General features: G+C 45.9%; 1 protein-coding gene across 1 annotated transcript; it reads right to left on the reverse strand.

The window, feature by feature from the left end:
* Nucleotides 1–298: 298 nt before the first annotated feature.
* Nucleotides 299–19,941, reverse strand: GGT5 (gamma-glutamyltransferase 5). Its single transcript, XM_032199281.1, has 12 exons — nucleotides 19,663–19,941; nucleotides 10,495–10,625; nucleotides 8,930–9,013; nucleotides 8,189–8,378; nucleotides 7,494–7,651; nucleotides 6,917–7,066; nucleotides 6,373–6,506; nucleotides 4,964–5,166; nucleotides 4,450–4,541; nucleotides 3,550–3,659; nucleotides 2,950–3,057; nucleotides 299–2,724 (listed from the first exon to the last, which is right to left on the reverse strand). Exons 1-12 carry the CDS (start codon nucleotides 19,821–19,823, stop codon nucleotides 2,578–2,580), a joined length of 1,668 nt encoding a protein of 555 aa, XP_032055172.1. The 5' UTR covers nucleotides 19,824–19,941; the 3' UTR covers nucleotides 299–2,577.
* Nucleotides 19,942–20,468: the final 527 nt, after the last annotated feature.

Consider the following 20,468-nt stretch of genomic DNA (forward strand, 5'->3'; position numbering starts at 1 on the left):
CATACCTGAGGGAGTTCATCTCCTTCATCTGTTCTGTGGCCTAATCATACCACAGTTTCCACAGGCTCATCCAGCCTCTGGCAAGGGCTACAGGAAAGTGCCGAAACCAAGCTGCAAGAGACAAGGGGTATATGCAATTCTCTGCACTGTTCTTCAGTTTCTCCAGCAGCTTATTGATTCTCCTGGATGAACAGCTCTTATTGCTTAAAGCACCTGTGTGAAAGTACTCTCTCAAACAACTGCTTGTGTGCTAAGCTAGGCAACAGGTTTAGAAAAGAAATTTCCAGACGGGTTTTAAAACAACTTTATTAAAAATATAATTTAAAAACTTCATTTAGAAAATAGAGCATCTGTACAATGGTGCTTTAAAAGTCCATATAAGTTGACTAAGTAGAAAAATAATGCTCTCCTGTTGGCGTCACCATGAATGGAGAGGGACCAAGCTGGATGACTCTTGACTGTTGCTGGGAGACAAGTTTCAGCAGCACTGAGGAGGTGGCAGGGCAAGAGCAGAGGTGCTGCGGGTGGTACAAATGCTCGCCCTCATCACATGTTTTGCTAGTGAGGCTGCCGGGAGTGGAAGTCTCTGCTACAGCGAGAGATCTGCACACTCATTTCTTTCTGTCTTGCAAATGAAAGTTGTGACAGGCTTTAAAACTGCTTACTTGGCTCAGTTTCAATGCTAATAGCACAGTAGTGAAATTGCAGTGAGTGCTGGTCTACAGATAATATTCCCATGTCTTCATGGTGAGAAATAGCTGTGCTAGTAGTGCACTGGAAAGGTGATGATAGACTGCATCAGCTGGATTACAGAGGTGTGCTTTACCCTTTGGTATGTCAGAACTGAAGGGGATTAGGAAGCTCAGTTACTTTATGGCTTGTTTTCTCTGGTAGTGAAAAATGATGGAGCACAGTGCCTTGAAACTTACTGAGGAAAGAAGAACCACTCACCGTGTCTCTAGCCAGGCCATTCTTGGTTGCTTTTTGAAAGCTCTAAGTTGGTCTAGCTAGAAATAACTACAGCTCATGCTAAAGCCAGCATCTGGTCTAGCTAGTCTGTGTGGTTCTGAAATGTGAGCACTACATCTTGTCTGGTACCTATAAGCATTTCCCCTGTAGCAGCTCTGTGGTTGGGGTGCTATTTCTGACAACAGAACAAATGCATCCAGGAACTGGTAGCTGAGGTAAAGGAGTCATTAATGAAAGTAGAAAATTTAGGCAAATTATGTAAATTGAATATGGTTAAAAAAAAGATACCCCCTCCAAATGAGCAAATATATATATATATATATTCTGTATACAGATGAAGCTTATTTGTTTGTGTACTAGGAATACTATGGGCCATGTGGGAGCTGAGAACAAACATGTGGAAGGGGAGGGCTCTGCTAGTGCTCTCTGACATTGTCTCTGTCTCTTAAATAGCTGTAGTATTTCATCCTTGTAATCTTCAGGGAACAGTTGAGACTAGTTGTGGTAAACAAGGAGTTGGAGCATCTTCTTAGGCCATGGGAGAAGAGTGTTTTGAGACTGTTTGACAGCACAGCACCACTTCTCAACAGTCTTGGTGTTTGCCTGGCCAGGCAAAGCTCATGGCTACAAAAGAAGTCTTCAGATTATTTATCCTTTGCATTTTAAAGTTATAAAGCTTCCAAAAACAGCACATTTTTTTCCACTGCTATCCTCATCTGCCTTCCCAAACAAGTTATTTTCTGCAGGCATTGAGGAGGAAGAACTGGCGCAGACTGGGCCTCCCCTTACCACAGGCAGAGGTGCCTTTGGGAAGCTAAGCTGAGGCCTGTCCCTCCCAGGAGCACCAAATTCACATTGCCCCATGGGAGGCTTATTCTCATGGTCACCAGTACACAAAGTTGAATGGAGCTTCAGCACAGTTACTCAGAGCTCACGGCATCCATCGCTTCCTCAAGGCAGAGTATGCATAGCAGCAGGCTTGTGTTATGGTGCACTGATTTCATCTGCCACCTTTGGGAAAAGTAGGGGCTCCTCTGGATGGGAAAACTAAAAGGGTTGTGTGGCAGTTTGCTCTCTTCCCATTCCAAACCCACTCTCAAAGTCTGGATGCATACAATTTTATAATCCTGATCCCACAGACACTTCTTATAATCCTTATAACCAAAATAGTTACTTCATATTGCTGAGCTCCAGTAATAGGAAGCTTAGCGTAGCAACAGCCTGAAAGAAACCAACTCTACTCTCCAGCAGGAACGGAAGATACAGCTGGGTCATTTCGCAGTGTTCCCAGTGAGTTTTGGACCAAGTTTCCTTTTGCACCTTCTATTATCTTAGTCTGAATAGCTGATCTGCTCAAGAGATATATTGTTCCATATATTGTGTAAGTAATGGAGTGTGTAGCTCTAAACAAGGCTGGCTGACCTGTCCTTGTATTGCCTGAGGGTGACTTGCAGTCTCCTGGCGCTAGGTGTAATCACAAGTTTGCCCACACTTTGGGAGGCATCCTGATGGGAACAGGCAATATTGGCATGTCCAAGCCAAAGCATGTTCTCAAAGTAGTTATCTCCTGTGGGTTTGACTACAATAGAACTGTGGTGGGATTTCTTGCTAATAACCAGCCGATTTCCCCATCTTCCTTTTATCAGAGTAAGCAGAGATGCATTTTCCTTCCTTTGAAATTCCCTGCACAACGTTCAATGCAAATTCATCTTTTCCTTCTTTGTGTCCTCTTCTCAGCAGGCCATTCCTAACATCCTGTGGGGAGTAGAGCAGAGAAAATGGAGTGAATGGGCATAGGCCTGAGGTCTTTGTTCTGCCAGGTGTGGAAATAAAGAATATGTTTACAGGGTCAGGTTGAGGAAGATTCAAGCAAGAAGGAGGTTAGCTAGAAGCAAAATACTGATTACTGAGGAGCGTTACAGAAGCTAGCTACTTCCCATCAGATGGAGAAGACAAGAGGATCCAAACGAGGCCACTCACCTCACTGAAGCGTTCCTCAAATGAGATGTTGCCATTGCTAATATGCATGATGGGAGATGAAATGGCATCTTCCAAGTCGTAGCCAAACCACAGCTTGTTTATAATAGCCTGCAGTGAACAAATCCCACACTCACTGGAGATACTGAATAAAAACCTGGGTCACATGTTGCCTTCTTCCAAACTGGTATAAATCCAGACCAAATCCTGCCAGAAGGATTGTGCAAACCTGGACTATAAGAAGTCCCTCTAGCCCAAGTATCCTTTCTTCATGATGACCAACAGTAGAAAAAGCAGGTGGGACTGACCATGGCTGGAATGGCTGAAAGAGGTGGTGGCTGCTGTGGGTTCTTCCACCTTCTCCATTCCTGGTCCCTTCTGACTGAAGTACAATGCAACAGCAGAGCTAAACCTACCCCTCCCTTTGCCACAGAAATGCTAAAAGCAAGAAGGCGAGGGTAGAATGAGTCTGCAGCAGGCTCTTTTCACTGTTACCTTCTACTTAGCAGTACTAACAGCAGCAAACTGATTTATTTCATTAAGTTATGTGTGTGTTCTGCTTGCTTGTTGAAAGCTATCACTGTGCAGTACCTGTTCACTCACCATAGCAGTGGCGCTGATAATCCGGGCCCCACCTGCTCCTCCAATCACCAGCATGTCTCCCGTCTTGGAGATGAGAATAGATGGCACCATTGCTGAGGGAGGCCTCTCTCCTAGAGCAGAAGCAGAAAGTCTTATTCTTCCCATGTGGCTGGTAAGAGCACTGGAGGGACACACAGGTTTATCTACCTCATTCTTCTTGCATTCCCCATGGAAAACCATGCTGCTGTTCATTCCTCAAGAAATCCATGTTTTCCCAAAATGTAAATTCCTTGTGCTGAGACTCCAGCTCACAAGAAACTGCCCCTTTATGGTGCAGGCTAAATAGGAAACACCTATTGGTGCACCCTGCAGCATACGCAGGAGTTGCTGCAGCTCATCTGACCCAGATAAGGAACAATTAGCAGCAATTATCCATTGCAGTACTGATGTCCTTTTTATTTGCAAACCCAAGGGAGCTTCCATTGGGGACAGCTTATTTCACAAAGCACTGCCTCTGTACTGTGCTACAGAAAACTCAGTGTAAGCCTTTCCTGACTGTGCATGTAACTGCAGGTGTTTTCATAGAGAGGCCTAAAAATCAGCAAGTTTGTCTTAACAGTGGTTTCTTTATTTGTTCCGTACTTTCCCTGTCCATCCATGAACAGCTTCTGCAATTTTTTTTTAAATCTCTGCTTTCCATCATCAGAAGCCAAAACTCACATTTTCATGTAACTGCATGAATAGACACAGACACACTACAGGACTTTATCCTTTGTTAGTATGAAACAATTTTGCTAACATACTAACTTAGGGAAAAAATAAAAAAAGTACCTCCAGTGTTTAGATAGTCCCTGCCCAGTTTCCTGCCCTGATTATCCATCTTCTGGCTTTGTGTTTTATGTTGAAGTTCAGAATGCTCACCTGGCTTAATGCTTCTGTTCACTATGCAGAAATCAGCAAGTTCATTATTTAAAATGATCCCAGTTTGGTTAGAATACACAAAGGAGCCAAACCTGCAGGGAGGAAGGAAGTAGCCTTTCAGTGACCAGTGCTCACTCATTGTGGATGATACTAGCCAAACGTGACACCCTCTGGTGTTACCCCTCCTTTCTGCCAGGCTGCAGCCACCTTAATTAAGGTGTTCAAAATGTATTTGTGCTGCTGTGCTGCAGCCAGAGATGTGGGGATTTGCCCAACCCACAGAGTTTGGCAAGTTACATGTTTGTCAATTGTGATGTTGCCTTGGGCTGATTCTGAAAGACCTTCGCTGTCACATGAAAAAAGCATTCACAAGCAAGAAACTGTCTAAAGCAGTGAAGCCCAAGGGTTGGTGGGGTTTGTTTTGTTTTTCTGTTAAGCAGCCCTTGCAGATACCCTGTGAGCCTGATACAAGACCTATGTTACTCAGGTAAAAACCAGGCCCTTGGCTACTCACGGGTAGTTGATGGTACTGGTGGCAGACACAGCACTGCCATCTGCAGCGAGCACAGAGATGTGGCTTGTGCCCATACTTTTATATCTGTGGTTGTAGATGGACTCCCACAAGTTGTAATAGCTGAGTGGATGGTCACCAGAAGCATTTATTTTCCTTCTGACGTGGTGAGCAGTCTCATCAGACAGCAGGGTCGCCACAGGCACCTGCAATCACAGCAAGGACATTGAGCCAGTATCACAAAAGCACAAGCATGTCTGTCTTTGGACACACAGGAGCCTGGCGGATTCAGCTCCAAGGTCAAAGCTCTGAGGCCTACACTGGCAGTGTTTAGCTCTAGTTTGAATTCTCAGGCCAGTCTCATCACAGAAATTGAAATAAACTCAGTACTAAGGCACCTCATCACTAACGTGACCATGTGCACATTCTTTATCAGGCAAGTGAGCACCAGCCTACCATGGAACAGAAACTGCATCCAAAGCAAACAGCCTAACCCTACCTCTGCCTTGTTATCATGGTTTTGGCTAGGATAGAGTTAACTTCCTTCATACAGGCTCATATGATGATGTGTTTTGGATTTTTGATGAAAACTGTTGATAGCACACCATTGTTTTAGTCATTACATAGTGCTTACACAAAGTCAAGGACTTTTCTGCTTCTCCTGCTGCCCTGCCAGCAGCAGGCTGGGAGGGACACAGCCAGCACAGCTGGCCCAAACTACTCAAAGGAATATTCCATACCATATGATGTCGTGCTCAGCAATAAAAGCTGGGGAAAAGAAGAATGAAGTATGTGTGGGGACACACTCAGCATGATGGCGTTTGCCTTCCTAAGAAACCATTACATGTGATGAGCCCTGCTTTCCTGGAAGTGGCTGAACAGCTGTCTGCTAATGGGAAGTGGTAAATGAATTCCTTGTTTCGCTTTGCTTGCACACACAACTTTCACTTTACTTAGGAAACTGTTTTACCTCAACCCATGAGTCGTTTCACTTTTACCTGATTCTCTCCCTTATCCCACTTGTGGAAAGTGAGTGCATGCCTCTGTGGTACTTAGCTGCTGGCAGGAATCAAACCACAACACTTGGCCAGCTGAACAATGTTACTTGACTAACAGTTCTAAGGAATTTCTTTCCTTCTGTGACTGTGAAGCATGAGGGTGTCGGAGCATCACTTGTTTCTGTAGCATTGTGCTGGTGGGCACGATAGTCTGGACAATAGGTAGCTTTCCTGACAGCTTACCACATAGGGTAAAATGAGTTTGTGACAGTGCAGATTTTGAAAACAAACAAACAAGCAAACAAACAAACAGAAGTGTAGAAGACTGCTCCTCTGTCAAGCAGTGCAGAAGAGGCTGCCAGTGCTGTGCGTGTCTGTGGCTACTTCTTACTCCTGTGCACTTTACCAGCTCACCTGAGCATCAGAGAAGGCTGGGTCATTCATATGGGGTCTCAGCATATTGCTGAACTTCAAGGTCTCTGCAATGATGTGGTAGGTTTCTTCCTTAACCTTGGGTGTTGCCAGTGATGCTTTACTAAATTTGTACTCTAAAGAGGAGGATGAATTCATTTGGTTAACAGATGCACAGTAATGTTTCTTCAGGAATTTTGTAAAATGTTTAAATGAACCTTGTTTTCCCATCCTAGTTCTTACCAAGTGTCCCCTAAACGTTAGCAGGATGTGGGCAGAAATAACTGAGTCCTACTTTCCACTGTGACTTCAATTCTTCTTGAAGTCCTGAGAAATCGGGTATCCTTTTAGCCTTTGTAGCAGCTATGGTGATGCTGACACACTATAAGAATGAGCTAGCTCATCATCCTGCTGCATAGCATGATCATACTGCTTCTTTGGGGCCCTCTGTTGCTCACCAACACCCTTTCTGCCTAATATTTATTTACTGCTCCAAATCAATGCTCTTTGCAAATCTCTTGCAGCTCCTTTTCTCTTAAGAATTTACCTTCCAGTATCTTGAGGATAAACAGGAGCACAGCACCTCCCATGGGCGGTCGAGGAGAAAACACCGTGGTGTTATTGTTCAGGGTAATGTTCAGAGCTGAAGACACTTCTGCTTTGTATGCCTTAAGGTCCTCCATTGAGAGAACAGACCCTTCAGTGGAAAACCAGAGGAACAGCTGGCGTTAGCATGTTAACAGAGACTTTTGGTAGGTACTATGGGGATACTATCAGGGCCTTGGTAAGATTTCTAAAGAGCCATCCCTGTATATTCTGAGTTTCTTCCACCAAGCACAACAATGTCTTCACATGTCCTCAGCTACTGCCAGACCCCAGGACATCACAAAGCCTAAGGGAACTGGAGAAGCCACTGCATGCACACTATGGGTAATTGCGTGGCTCTCTAATACCTTCTTCTGGGCCTGAATTACAACAGCTAGGGGAAGGTGGCCCGCTCCCATGCCAGGTATCACTTGGAGAAGTGACAAGTAAATGGCATGTGTTAGCTATCCCCAATAACTCCTCATCGTTAGACAATTGCTGGCGCCTGTCAGTTCTTATTAAATACAGCTGTTACCTACCAGCCTTCTTGAGGTCCTCCACCAGGGCCTGTCCTATCTGTCCCTCATAAAATGCTGTAGCTCCATTTTCTGCCACAGCTCTCAGCGTCTGCTGCAATGCTGGCCACCTGAAGGTCTCTTCATGGTTCAAAAACCTTTGACCATCACATATCAATGGGCTGTTAAAGGAGAACATCCATCAGTTTACAGCATGTGCTTATTCTCTTTCCTATCCAAGGCTGATTTGGTTTATGTATTTTGCATACTTTCCAAGATAGTGCTATTCTGTCTATATGGAGAAAAATGCTTCTCAACTGATTCCTACCCACAACACCAGGCACGTTTTACCCTAGACAAAGTTTCCTCCATGGGACTAACACTTTGACCCTGGCTTCTCCAAATGAGTGCCTGCTGCAGGACCCTGCTGTCAGGGAACAATTTCCATACAGATGGAGGCAGGCCACATCCATCCAGCTCCTCCTCATGAGGAGATTTGCTTAGCAGAAAGTTTTGCAATGCCGAGCCCCTCTAAATTGGAAATCAAAAATGTAAAAAAAAAGTTGTTGACAGTAAAAGATTTCCAAAAGAACATTTCAATTATTCTCTCTCTCTCCATAGCAATTGTTTACTGGGCAGCTGCTGCAGCAGCAGCCTGCTTTGTGTCTGAGCTGGGGGAACAGTGGTCCTTACACTTGAGTTTAATTCAGGAGACTTACCACAGGTTTCGTCCGTGTTCGGAGAACCGTGGGTGATGGATCATTTTGTCCATAAGTAAGGAAATAGCAAGTGGCTCTGAAAGGAGCTTGATGGTTGGTTCAAACAGAGCTTTCCATGGCAAGCGGCCGTATCGTTTATGGGCTTCTTCATACCCACGAATTTCTCCCGGTACAGCAATCCATTGGGAACCTGAAGAGCAGAACTGCAGCGTCATACCCAGTAAGTCACTGGTCTGTTGGTTTCACCTCTCTAAATCCATGTCAGTGGAAGTGTGGATATATAGAGGCAGAACTAAGTCTGCTAAAAGTCCTTATCTCAACCTGTGAGTTTTTTCTTTCTTTCCAGCATACTTTCTTCTTCCCCTTTTCTTCTAAGGAGGGGGAGTGAGAGAGTGGTTGTGGTAGAGTTCAGCTGCCCAGCAAGGTAAAACCACCACCAACTGCTGGGAAACGAGTGTTTTGGGAAACCTGATCTTGGAACGTAGACTTCCTGTGAAATGTAATTACGTAGTGATTTCTCCTCATGATCTGCTCCCCACTCCCTCGGTGGTGCCTGGATGCCAATTTTACTACTAAACAGGAATTTTATGGACTTAATTTTTTGTGTTTTTCAAAAATCAGTCCAGGAAGAACACAGGTAACTGAACAGGACTTCAGACAAACAGCAAGGTCCCCAGTTCCCCCACCCTGAGTTTTGTGCCCCCACCACACACTATGAGGGCACACAGACCTGTTTCTTACCGATGGGAAAAGAACAGCCAGAAAACAAATCACGATGAAACCCTTGTGGGACTGTTTCACGGGCATTGATCACCTCAACTGTTCCTAGAAAAAGAGAAGGGAGAAATGCGTAACAGACTCTTCCTGAAGGCAGGTGAACCTCATGTGTTGGGTCAGCTCAGCAGACTGACCAGTGCCTGCCTAGAGGCACCAAAGGTACAGGGACAAGGCCAGTGCCTGTGTCCAAGCAGCTGGGCCATGCTGCTTCACAGCTGACTTGCAGTTTCCTGCACTTCTTGTACAGGTGGGATGTGTCAGAGACAAAACATGAGCCTGGTGGTTGGCTATTTTCCAAGAGATGGCGAGTTAAGGTTATCATGTTTGTAACCTCTATGTATCAGGAAACTTGAAAAAAGAAACACTCAATATATTCTTGTATTTCGCGTCTAACTGTTCCTCCTCCTCTGCCTTTTATCTCTCCTTTTGTGTCTCAGGCCACAGAGCCAGCTGTGCTGCAGGAATCCATGGTGCTACTTGTACCAAGCACATGAGCCATGCATGGCCATGCAAGGCTCTGTGCAGCAGCATAATTCAGGCAGCAGAAGAGAAGGGTTGTTGATAGGAGGAGAAATTACATGGCTCTGCCAAAAGGGAAAAAAAAAAAAAAAAGAATAAAAGGTGCTTTGCCAAATTACGCTATTGCTTAAGATAAACCCAAGAATTTCTACTCATGACTCTGTGATACTATTTGGAAGGGTTTTTAGAACTATGATATTGTTACTGTGCCCATTGTTGATTTGGCTATCAACATCTATAAGCTCTGGGGGCTTGTAGTAGCCAAGGCCGTTTAAAAACAACAACAACAAAACATTAAAAACATAAAACCAGGAACATAATAGCACTAGGGGTTAAGGCAAACATGGAAAGGCTTCCAGCAGACCTTGCAAATTGCTAGATTTTGATTTTCAAAAGGAAGATGCATCTCACAGGGCAGGAAGCCTCAGTGCTGCTGTGGGAAGTCCAACCCAACACCCCACAGTGATGGCAGTGTGAGGAGCTCCCCCCGAAGCAGTCGGTGCTGCCTGAGCTGCTGGTGCGGGACAAAGCTCTGAAATCCCAGCCAAGGGCTGAGCTGAGGCAACAACAGCCCCAGGCTGCTGCCTGCTCTGCCAGCACACGCACCTTTCCCTGCTCCCACCTGCCTCCATGGCAGTGCTCCCCCCAAGTGGCAGCTCGGACAGCACCGTTCACACTTTGCTGCACTGGTCAGCTGTATGACACTGAAATATAATTTCTTTGCGAGGTGAAGAAGGGACAAAGGGACAAAGTCATTCCCCACCACTGCATGTTCTCGCTGTGAACAGCTGCACTCTTCAGTCTTGCTCTGCTTATGGAAAGCTCTCAGGATAGCTCCTGTAATCAGGGCTTTGGGTTAAGAGCGAAAGCACATTTTGTGTGGTTTTCAATTGAGCTTTTATATAAATATATATAAAAAAAATCTCTCAGAGAACATGAAGGATTCTGACATGGCAGCTAGGTGTCTGCAGAAGATGAGGCACCATGGAGCGCCCAGGGCTGGCCCATACCTGTGCTGGCATTATAGATAGTAAATACGACCCCGCCACCCAGGCCTGAACTCTGAGGGTTCATCACCGACGTGCAGATCAAACCAGCGATGGCAGCGTCCACAGCTGTGCCTCCACTTTTCAGGATGTCCCTGTGGTAGAAAGGGAGGAAAAAAAGACAACTGACACGAGCAGCCAGTGTTTGGAGAAAGCTGTTGGTATCTACGTGGGGTTGGAGAGCGTGGAAAAGAGCATTCCACTGTGGGAGCGGGAAAGAAAACTCAGTGGGAAGGAACAGAGCATCTCCAGGAGGGAAAGGCAGCTGGGGCCACAGCTGCATGAGGCTGGTCTGCCTATGGGCAAGGAGTCATGGGACAGAGGGAACTGCATCCACTCCCAAATGCTCTTGACAGAAGGGGACAGGAAGGAGCTCCCAGACATGGGAGGACACACACTGCAGGGGGAAAAGGCTTGCACATGCTGGGAGCCAAACAACGCATTTCTGGCAGCACGCCTACCGTCCCCACTAAAAAGGCATACACTGGTCAACAGGCCAGGGGCTCAGAAGCAGGAGTGATGGGTCTGTGTGAAGGAAACTCCTGAGACTCAACATCTCAGCACAAAACTGAAGCCTTACTTCATTGCTCCCACGATGTGTCTTGGGCTTATGGGATATCAGTACAAAAATCCTCTTTCCCTCCCCACAGATCCACAAATCAAAAACCAAAAACAAACAAACAAATTTAAAAAAACAACAGCAACAACAACAACAACAACAACAAAAAAAACACCAAACAAGCAGAAAAAAAAGTTTCTGCCTAGGCACAGCCACCCCAAAGAACACCCACGGGATTAAGGCAGCCTCATGCAGTTGTTCCTGCTAGAGAAACGTGTCTCAACAAACTGTCCTTCAAGAACAACCATTAAAAAAAAATCTTTTCCTTGCAGTGGAAATGGGGTGGGGTGGGGTTTCCTCATGCAGCCTGCCAGTAGCCAGCCCTGCTAGGAAGGTTTCTGACTGTTCAGGTTGAAGCATTGCTTTGACAAATCCAGAAGGGAAAGTGGAATAGTTCATTAAGCGGAGAGTAACTGCTCCCAGAGGCTGTGACAAGAACACAGAGCACACACAGGCACTGCTGTTTATTTTACAGCCATTGATGTCTTTGGGACCTGCAGGCACTGCGAACAGGATGCTGCCCACAGACACACTGATTGTGCCTTTCCTTTGTTTAAGTACCCTTGGAACGGCTGCCTGCGAGGAAATGGCATGGGGACAAATGGGAAGAAATGAAACTGTAGGGAACCACGGGGCTTTCTGTTTGTGGTTCTGAACAGCTTTCAGCCTCCTAGCAGCAAGAGGCTCCCTGGCTGTCGCCCTGAAAATGGTGACTGAGGCTCAGGGCTATGCCACAGAAGGCCCTGGAAGTGTGTTAGAAAGCTGGGGAAAGAGTGGAGAGGAGAAGGACCACTACACCGGCCCAGGACAGTGTTCCCCAGAGCCCACAGGTTATGCCCATATGCCTGCTACACTGCTACTCCAAAGGGTGGCAACAATTAATATATTCATTTAATATTTGTGCACCTAGATGGCCTGTTTCCAGCCTCTAGATTATGCTAAAATCATGAGGTGTTCCCAAATACTTGTTTAGTGTGGGCTAAATACCCTTTAACTACGGCAAATGTAGTGCCATATGGACAAGGCATTACAAACCAGAGAGTTTCTTAACATGAGCTTATCCGTGCTCCTTTCCTCCAACATTCCCACTCAGAAACAGAGCCAGAATAACACAAGCTAGGTAAACTCCAGCTTGCAGCTGTGCCTTTGGCTCTCACTGAGATCAGTGAGGACAGAAGAGGTGCCAGTCTCAGCAGAAAAGGTTTGTCTGGCTGCTAAAGTAGCAGGCTTTCAAGTAGCTAAGACCTGGACTGTAACTGCCATTGATGAAAGGGACACAAAATCCCCCAGAGCATCAAGGAGCAAGTGAGAGAAGACATTCATTGGCCAGTGGACTTCAGCAGCACTGCCAGCATGGACACGTCCTGCCTGGCATGGCCCAGTGCTTATTTGTTAGCTCTCAATTGCTCCATCCTGCCAGCTGACCCAATAGTTTTCAGATGGGTCGTGCCCAGGATGTAGCTTTGTGAGTGCCTCAGCATGACAGAAAGCCAGAGGTGGTCTTTATTGTTCCTGTCTGTGCCTCGCGCAGCGGGGCCCTGATTCTTGGCTGTGACTCCTTGGTGTTACTGCAACACAGAGCAGAAACAACGCCAGCAGGCAACACAGGGACACCTTTTCACAGAAAAGCAAAGCATGTTTTGCTTTGTTCTTGGTCACTACCTCTCACTAAGCACACTCTGCAATATAAACATGATGACAAGAAAACCAGAATTTCCAGACGATCTGAAAGTTCCTGTCTACTGCAGAGCAGCTGTTTGTCGCTGTCACCTCTGGTAGCAGATACCACATCTAACCACGTGCACTCAGGCCTGTTTCTTGCCCGAGGGAAGGAGGGCTTTCCAGGTGAGGTGCCTGCTGCATTTCAGCGAGCCCCATGGGACGGCGAGCTGCGGCTTCCCACCTGCTAGCACCGAGTGCAGCACCTGAGAACAGCTCAGTATGGGATGGGCTGTGTGATGCTGGGCTTGCTCCTTTACCAGCAAGCCCTGTTTCCCATAGAAAGCTGAGATTTCTTCCCCAAACTAGGCATTATATCGGCTCCCCAGTCTAGCAGGAAGCACCAGGTTGCACAGACGCTTCTGGGAGAGCTCAAACACCACTGATGTTTCCCAGACTCTGGGGAGATGCACATGCCTGACGAGTTTGTCACTGACATCTCAGCACACCTGGGTCCCACAGCACAGAAGAGAGAAGGAAAAAGAAGCCTAACAGTCAGGCATTTAGCTCAAGATCAGAAGCCACTGATCCCAGCAAGGGTAAAGCCAAATCCTGGTCACAGTTATTAACAAGACTTCTTTTGAGCTGCTTTGCTTTTCTACCTGTGAAGCCTGGTATGTGTTCCCATGATCAAAGCAGAGTCCAGGGCCCATAGCCACACTTTGCTACCTGCGGACTGGACCCCAGTCTCAGCAGCTTCCCATTCCCCCTCCAGCCTCTCTGATGACTGAAAGACAAGGAAAAATGTTCTCTGAGCTGGCTCTTGGCATGTCACACTCAGCTTCCCATGTCTGCATTCAGCCAGAGTTTTGCCACTTACTTGGAAGTGATGCCTGGGGAATTTAGGGCCATTATGTCTTTCTCAGCCTGCCAGAGTGGTGGAGTACCCCCTGTCCCATTCAGTTGCTTCCTTCATTTGGATCACTGCTACAAGTCGTTTAATTGTAATGCAAAACCCCAGAGAGACACATAACCCTTCAAGCAAAGTCTGGTACCTTATCAGGTATCTCTAGAGACATCTTAGCACTACAGCTGACAAGATCTGATAACAATGCATTTTGTCCAATATCCTTCCTGCCACATAGTTTCAGCTTTAGGGTTTGGCCATTAACTGTGTTTTCCTAAAGATAGGAGCAGAAATGGTGCGTCCTTAAAGAAGAGGATGTTAACAACCAAGTCCAGCTCCAGCAGCACTGAAACAATGCTTCACCTGCCCAGGAAGGGTGAACACTGGTACTTTCCTCACACCCCCCCTCACAAGAAAGATGAACATTGCTGGGCTGTAGACCAAGTCTGCAGTTCTGCTCAGCTAGAAGGAGCCCTGATGCTATATTAAATGCACTTTAAATGCTTAAGTTTTAAATTATATATATATTTTTCTCTCTACTAAAAAAAAGCTGGGGGCTGGGATGAGACCACCCATTAATTGCATCAGAGGTGCCTGCCTAAGATTTATGAAGAGCAAAAGCAACAGCTGTTTCTATAAAAAAGGGGTCAGCTGCCAATTTAAAGTGATTAAAACACAAGAAGAAGAGAAAACAAATCCTTTGGGATATAAAGATTTTTCAAAAATGCTGCTGGGCCATCACTGAACAGGGTTTTTGCAGCAGATCCTCTTCCTTGAATAGTGTCCCAGGGAAAAAAAATTCTGACTGTTAAGTTCTCACCCTCCCACTGCGTGGCCCCCCAGGCGGGTCTCTGTTCCAGAGGATGCCAGTTCCCAGGGTTCGTACTAGGCTGCGCTGGAGGAGTGGGACCAGAGGTGGCTGCTGGGCCAGGTCAGGTCAGCTCGCCTCTCTGCAGCAAATACTACTGCTGGGAATGAGCACTTTTCCTGAATTTCTCCGTGTTCTCATGCTGGCTCTTGCTTCTGCCATTTGGGAAACAAATGGATGCAGAGCAGTGGCTGGCAGAGTTCAAACGGCGCCTTGACAGGGTGTATAAAGCTTTTTGCATGGTTGATGGAAAATGCCTCTTCCATTGCCAGGTAGGAATAAGAGGCTCAGAGCTAAAGGTGAAGGTGGCTTTGGGTATGGCTTGCTGCCAGGGCAGTTGCCTCCTGCCTCCTCATGGCTTCTTGACATGAGGACAAATTACTGAGGCACGCTCACCAGTTGCATAATATTGCTTTCGGTCTCCAATCTCTAGCAGTAAAACCATCTGCAGCAAAGGGCCCGACCTCATTCAGCACTGCGATTCATGAGCCAATAGCAAGTCTGGCACAGGACCTGCCAACAAGGATGATGACGCTGGAGGCTTCCCAAGATTGCTCACTTTCTGCACGGAGCCAAAAGGGTTGCATAAAGATTTCAGAAAGCCCAACCTTACATAGCCCTGGGATATACAAATACCATCTCCAGAGATAGAAAACCCAAACCTGAAGATGACAGCTGAGCACAAATTAAGAAAAAGCAGCAAACGGGAGCGGGGAATCTGTTCCCTGCTCTCCTTCTTGTACCAATGAATTAGAGTGGCAAGGTTCCCCAAGCATCTTGAGGTGTCTTCCCCAACCCATCATCCCACTCATTAAAAGACACTATTGCTCTTAGAGCAAGAGGTTCAGTTCTCGGTAAACTCAATTAAAAGCTCTGTAAAAAGAGCACAAAAATTCCATATTAAATGGCAGACCCTTAAGCCAATGCAGAGCATGTGATGCCCCCAAAATCTCATTACTGCTAATGACAACTCACAGCAAATTGGACAGCAGAAAATGTTGGGTTTCATTTTTTGTAAAGGAAATAAGATTTTGATTAAATTAAAAAAAAAAATGGAAGTAGGTTAGAGATTATGTGCTGCTTTTAACTTGCAAAACTTCAGACACTGTACCAGTGTGATTGGTTTTGTGTTTGTCCTGCACTGGAAGTTCTCTGAGCATCCCCCACATGGATTTCTGGGAGCTGGGGGGGATTTGCAGGGTGAAAGAGGTGGCTGGGGCCAGCCTGGGGGGATGGCAGAGAGAGGGTCTGCAGGCTCTGTGCAGGAAAGCAGGGACAAAGCAGCACTGTTGAATCTTTCTCTACTTTTGCCTTTAGGGACTGGTTGAAATTATTCCTGCTCTCATCAGTGGGGCAGGCAGGCTGACAGGTTCAATTATGACATGTGGTTTTCATTTGACTAAAGCTTTACCATATCCAAGCCACAAAGCCTGATTTTTTTCCCATGGTGCTGTGGAGGCTGCTCTTTTCCTTTATGTATGTCTCCGCTAAAAGCATTCAGTAATTACCAAAAATGAGATTGAGGAAATGTGTTGTTTTGCTTATTTTACTTATTTTTAAACTCCTCTACAAAGTTTGTTAGAAAGCTCTGGAGTGTGCACGTATAAAGGCAGCAGCGGTCTGTTTCCAGTTCAAACAATTCAACAATTCACTCTAATTTGACAAAGGTGGTTGCCTTGAGAAAAAAAAAAAAAAAAAAAAAAAAAAAAAAAAAAAAAAACTTTCATAGTTTTTATTTTAGATATATGTGGGTGTATTATATGCATATAATGTGTATATATGTATGTAGTCAACAATGAAATACCCAGCTTTGGTAGATTAATTCTCCTGTGATTTCTCAGCAGTTATAGTGAAAATGAGCCTGTTCCATCCTGGACCTGCAGGGGTTATGCACAGCTTCCCCCCCTCCAAAAAAAAAAAAAACAAAAAAACAGCTGCTTATCATAATTTTGGGTCCCAGAAAAAAAAAATAGGGAAATGATTATTACCCTTGGTAGTCAGTGCTCCCCAGACAAGACCAACAAAGAGAGATGCCATGTACTGCCTCAAACATAGAGGATATGAGGGAGGAGTGCAGTGGCTGAGCTGCAGAGACAGGACTGGGGTGGAAGAGCCTGTAGGGTTGAAAAATTTGGGAACAGGGCTAAGTGGGGTGGGCATACAAGTTGGTGGGATGAGAAGAGCAAAAACAGCGACTGCACGGGCTCCAACACCAGCTCAGGGAGAGGGGTACATGTGTGAAGGAGCAGCCACAGAGCTGGGCGTGAGACAATTAGGCAGAAGAGAGCAGCAGCACAGGTAGCAAAGGGTGCAGCATGGACTCAGGAATGGCTGTACAGGTCCCTGTTGTGCCAGCAGGAATCTCAACAATTATGATTGTTAACCTAACTCCCCAGCTGTTATTTCAGTCCAAGTCCAAAGAGACAGTGTAAAAACTTGTAAATGTTTGCATAATTGCAGAAAGAGTGAAAACCTAAATACAGTTCTTAGTAAGAAAAAACCCTAATTGATTATTTTTATATGCTTCCTCCCTCATGATTTTGAGAGCTTACGTATTTCTGAACAGAAGAGTCAACAGCGCTGTTTTAATCTCAGAAGCACTCAACTGACTGTCTGGGCAGTGTCTGGGAAGGCGCTGGGGCTGAGCACAGAGGGATGCGTGGCTTTGCCCAACTCTCTGTTGCTGAAGTTAAGTGGGAAATGAAGTGGGAGCACCCAGGTGGCAATAGAAGGGCCCGGTGGCTAAGAAATAGAGGCTCTGAGAAACTAGATTTTATTGCTTCTGCTGCGACAGAATTCCTGTGTGAGGCTAAAATCTTGTTCAGCCAAGATTAAGGAGGAGGACACTCTGTGCTCCTCATCGGGTGCTCCCACGCAGACCCACGGGGCAGGCCTACAGAAGCCCTCGCCCCACAGCCACAGGGGACATCACTGACAGATATACGCCGAGCACCGCGTGCTGCTCTGAAAGGCAGAAACCATGGTCAAAGCAACACTCACATAGCATCCATTCAGTGTTATTTCTCTGTTAGGCTTCCTTGCTTATACAGCTGAGATAACATCATTTTCTCCCCCACTGCTGTGAGAATTAATTTAGTGGTGATTATCGTGAGATAGCTGAGACATAAAGATATAACACCGCAGAAAGGCCTGGGGGAAAATGAACAAGACCACACACCGTATAGAGCATGCAGTACGCTTCGCCCACAGAAAAGATGTCCTTTCCTTGTAAGCTACCGCCGTGGGCCAGTGGGGACAAAGAAAGAAATAGGACAGTGACAAATAAAAGTGCAGATGTTAGCCAAATCACAAGCTCTGCTGCAGACGAACATGTATGAACCATTTTCTTTTTATTATGGTCCATTGAAGGAACAACAACAGGGAGAAGAGCACATAAATCTGGTTTATTCCAAGCATATGGACACCATTAAATGAGCACAAAGGTTCCAAAGAAAGTCTGAATGTGCAAAGCAGGGGCACAGCAGTGTAAAAGCAGAGTAGAGCTAACCAGCAAGCAGAAGATGTGTCTAGAGCCAAGGTGAAGGAGAAGAATGGTCTTGGCTGAGGAAATCCAGAGCACTTGGCAGGACAGGTAGAGAGCTGATCTATTTGGAGCAGCAGGATGTGATGTTCAGGCTGGGGAGAAGGGGAAAAACTGTGTGATGGGAAGCTGGGGCAAGAAGAGAATTTTGAGGGGATCACTGGCAAACTATCTGTAGAGAAGCTAAGGTGGTCTGTCAGACCAGAGGGACGCCACAGACCTTTGCAGCACAAGTGCGGAAGGTGCAGCTACAGCGATGGTTGAGGCTACAGAAGCAGGTGGAGCTTCCTGCAGAGAGATGGGAAGGAGACAGACGACCGCCCAGCAGCAGTAGCCAGGTAGCCACAGCATCTCAGATGTTGACTTGATTACACATTTCTGTGGCTCTCATTTCAGTGCCCTCCAGCTGATTCCACACTACTTCAAGTTAAAAACTGCAATAGCTACAAACTGCTGCAATTTCTCCAGCAGATTCTTTGAGTAGTCTGATAGTTTTCTCTATTTTTATTACTATTGATTTAAAAGATCCTTCTTTTTTTCCTCTGAGGAACTAACTTGTGGTGTAGCATAAAAAAAAATCTCATTTCTTGACACCCATACAGCCACAATACACAGCTACTCACAACTTCTGTGTCAGCATGTCACTGCACAAACCACACATGGAACACGGCAAGTATGGTGCAAAGACACGGGCTCTTGTCTCACTCCTCCAGCCTCAAGGCAGAGCACACAGCTCCAGCATCCATGTAGCCTGTGAAGGTTTACGTTCCTTCCTTCTACTTTCATGTATGCAAGTGTTAAAGAATTGAAGCAACAGCACTAGTAAAATAGTAAAGTAAGAGTTAAAATGTTTGAGAGAAAAGTTGTTATAAAAGTTGTTAAACTGAAGTGTTGCAACCTGGGCAGCTGGAGGATTTTCTTATGCCTATATCTTTCCTTCCAAGCAATGTAAGTATGTCTTTTGTACTTACGCTGTCTCGGCTGACTTTCAATTAAACCTATTCTTTGCTTTCCAATACAGTGTATTTCCTGATAGCAGATATACCTGCTGCAGGCTTTGGTCCAGAAATGCACACCCTAAGGGCTGGGCTGCCCATTCCCCTTTACTCACTCAGTGTGCCTGCTTTCCTTGCCTCTGCTGAAGCCTGGCTGCAGCTCTCTGTGAGCTCCTCTCACTTCTTCCTTAGATGATTTCCAACTTACCACCATGAAGTAATCAGTTAATTTCCTGCCTCCCCTGTTAAAAACAACCTTGCATCTGTATACTATAAATATTTGTACCTTCCCAAAGGCCACTTATGTGACATTAGATATTTAAGATAAGCATCAGCTGCAGACGCAGGTCTCCATCTGCTCCCTGAGGTGCTCCACTGCCAACAGAAAGCACCCAGGGAGCAGCACTGCTCCTCAGCCCCACGGGTAGGGATGGAGCAGAAACCCAGCTCGCTCCCATATTTAGCATGTGTGCCTGTCTGCCAGTCCGAGCCCACAACGTACGCAAGGGGCAAAGTGACAAACGGAGAGGTCTGTGTACATACCGGCCGATGTTAGAGCAGGTCTCGGTGTCAGCAGCCACGGCACCGTGCAGGTAGTGCTGAGAACCACACCTGGGTTGCGTCAGGATGACCACGAGCACAACCACCACGGCCAGCACCCCGAGGGTCAGCAGCACCAGGCAACAGATCCGTCCTGTGGACATGTCTGTTCGTAGGCTGCCGGAGGCAGCTGGGATGCTTTCACTCCTTTTGCAAAGGCGCCTGCTTTGCTCAGGGTGGAAGTAGAGCTGCTCTGGGCGGGAGGTCTCACTGAAGTGGGCTCTGCCCCCTGTGACTGAGAATTATACTTTTTAAGATTAAAAAACAATAAAAAGGAAATGGTGTACTTCTGTCCTGCTCTGACATGTGAGAGTCTTTTCACTCCCTTTTATAAACTAAACTTCTTCTGGCAAATCCCTCTGCTTTTTTTTTTTTTTTTTTTTTTTTTTTTTAGTCTCTGATGACTCTGATGAAAATTTTTAACACATTCACTGCTGGAGCACTTCAGAGTGAAATCTCCACACTGCTTATTGGCTTCAGGCAGCCTTCCTGCCTTCATATTCTTGCCACAGAGAGCAAACCACAATGCAAAAGTAGCCTGAATGGTGAATCACCACATCAATCATACATTGCACCTGGGGGATTTTCTTTCTGACAGATTACCCAAAGAAGTAAAAGCTAAGCACATATGAAATACAAAGCTCAAAGCTTCATATTTGCTCTTACTTTACCTTATAGTTTACTAAGCCTTGCTTAATGACTTTTTTAAAATCAGTAAATCTCGCCAGTGTCCACACCGTGCATCTTCT

The sequence above is a fragment of the Aythya fuligula genome, chromosome 17 (assembly GCF_009819795.1).
Source record: "Aythya fuligula isolate bAytFul2 chromosome 17, bAytFul2.pri, whole genome shotgun sequence".
NCBI classification, from domain to species: Eukaryota; Metazoa; Chordata; class Aves; order Anseriformes; family Anatidae; genus Aythya; species Aythya fuligula.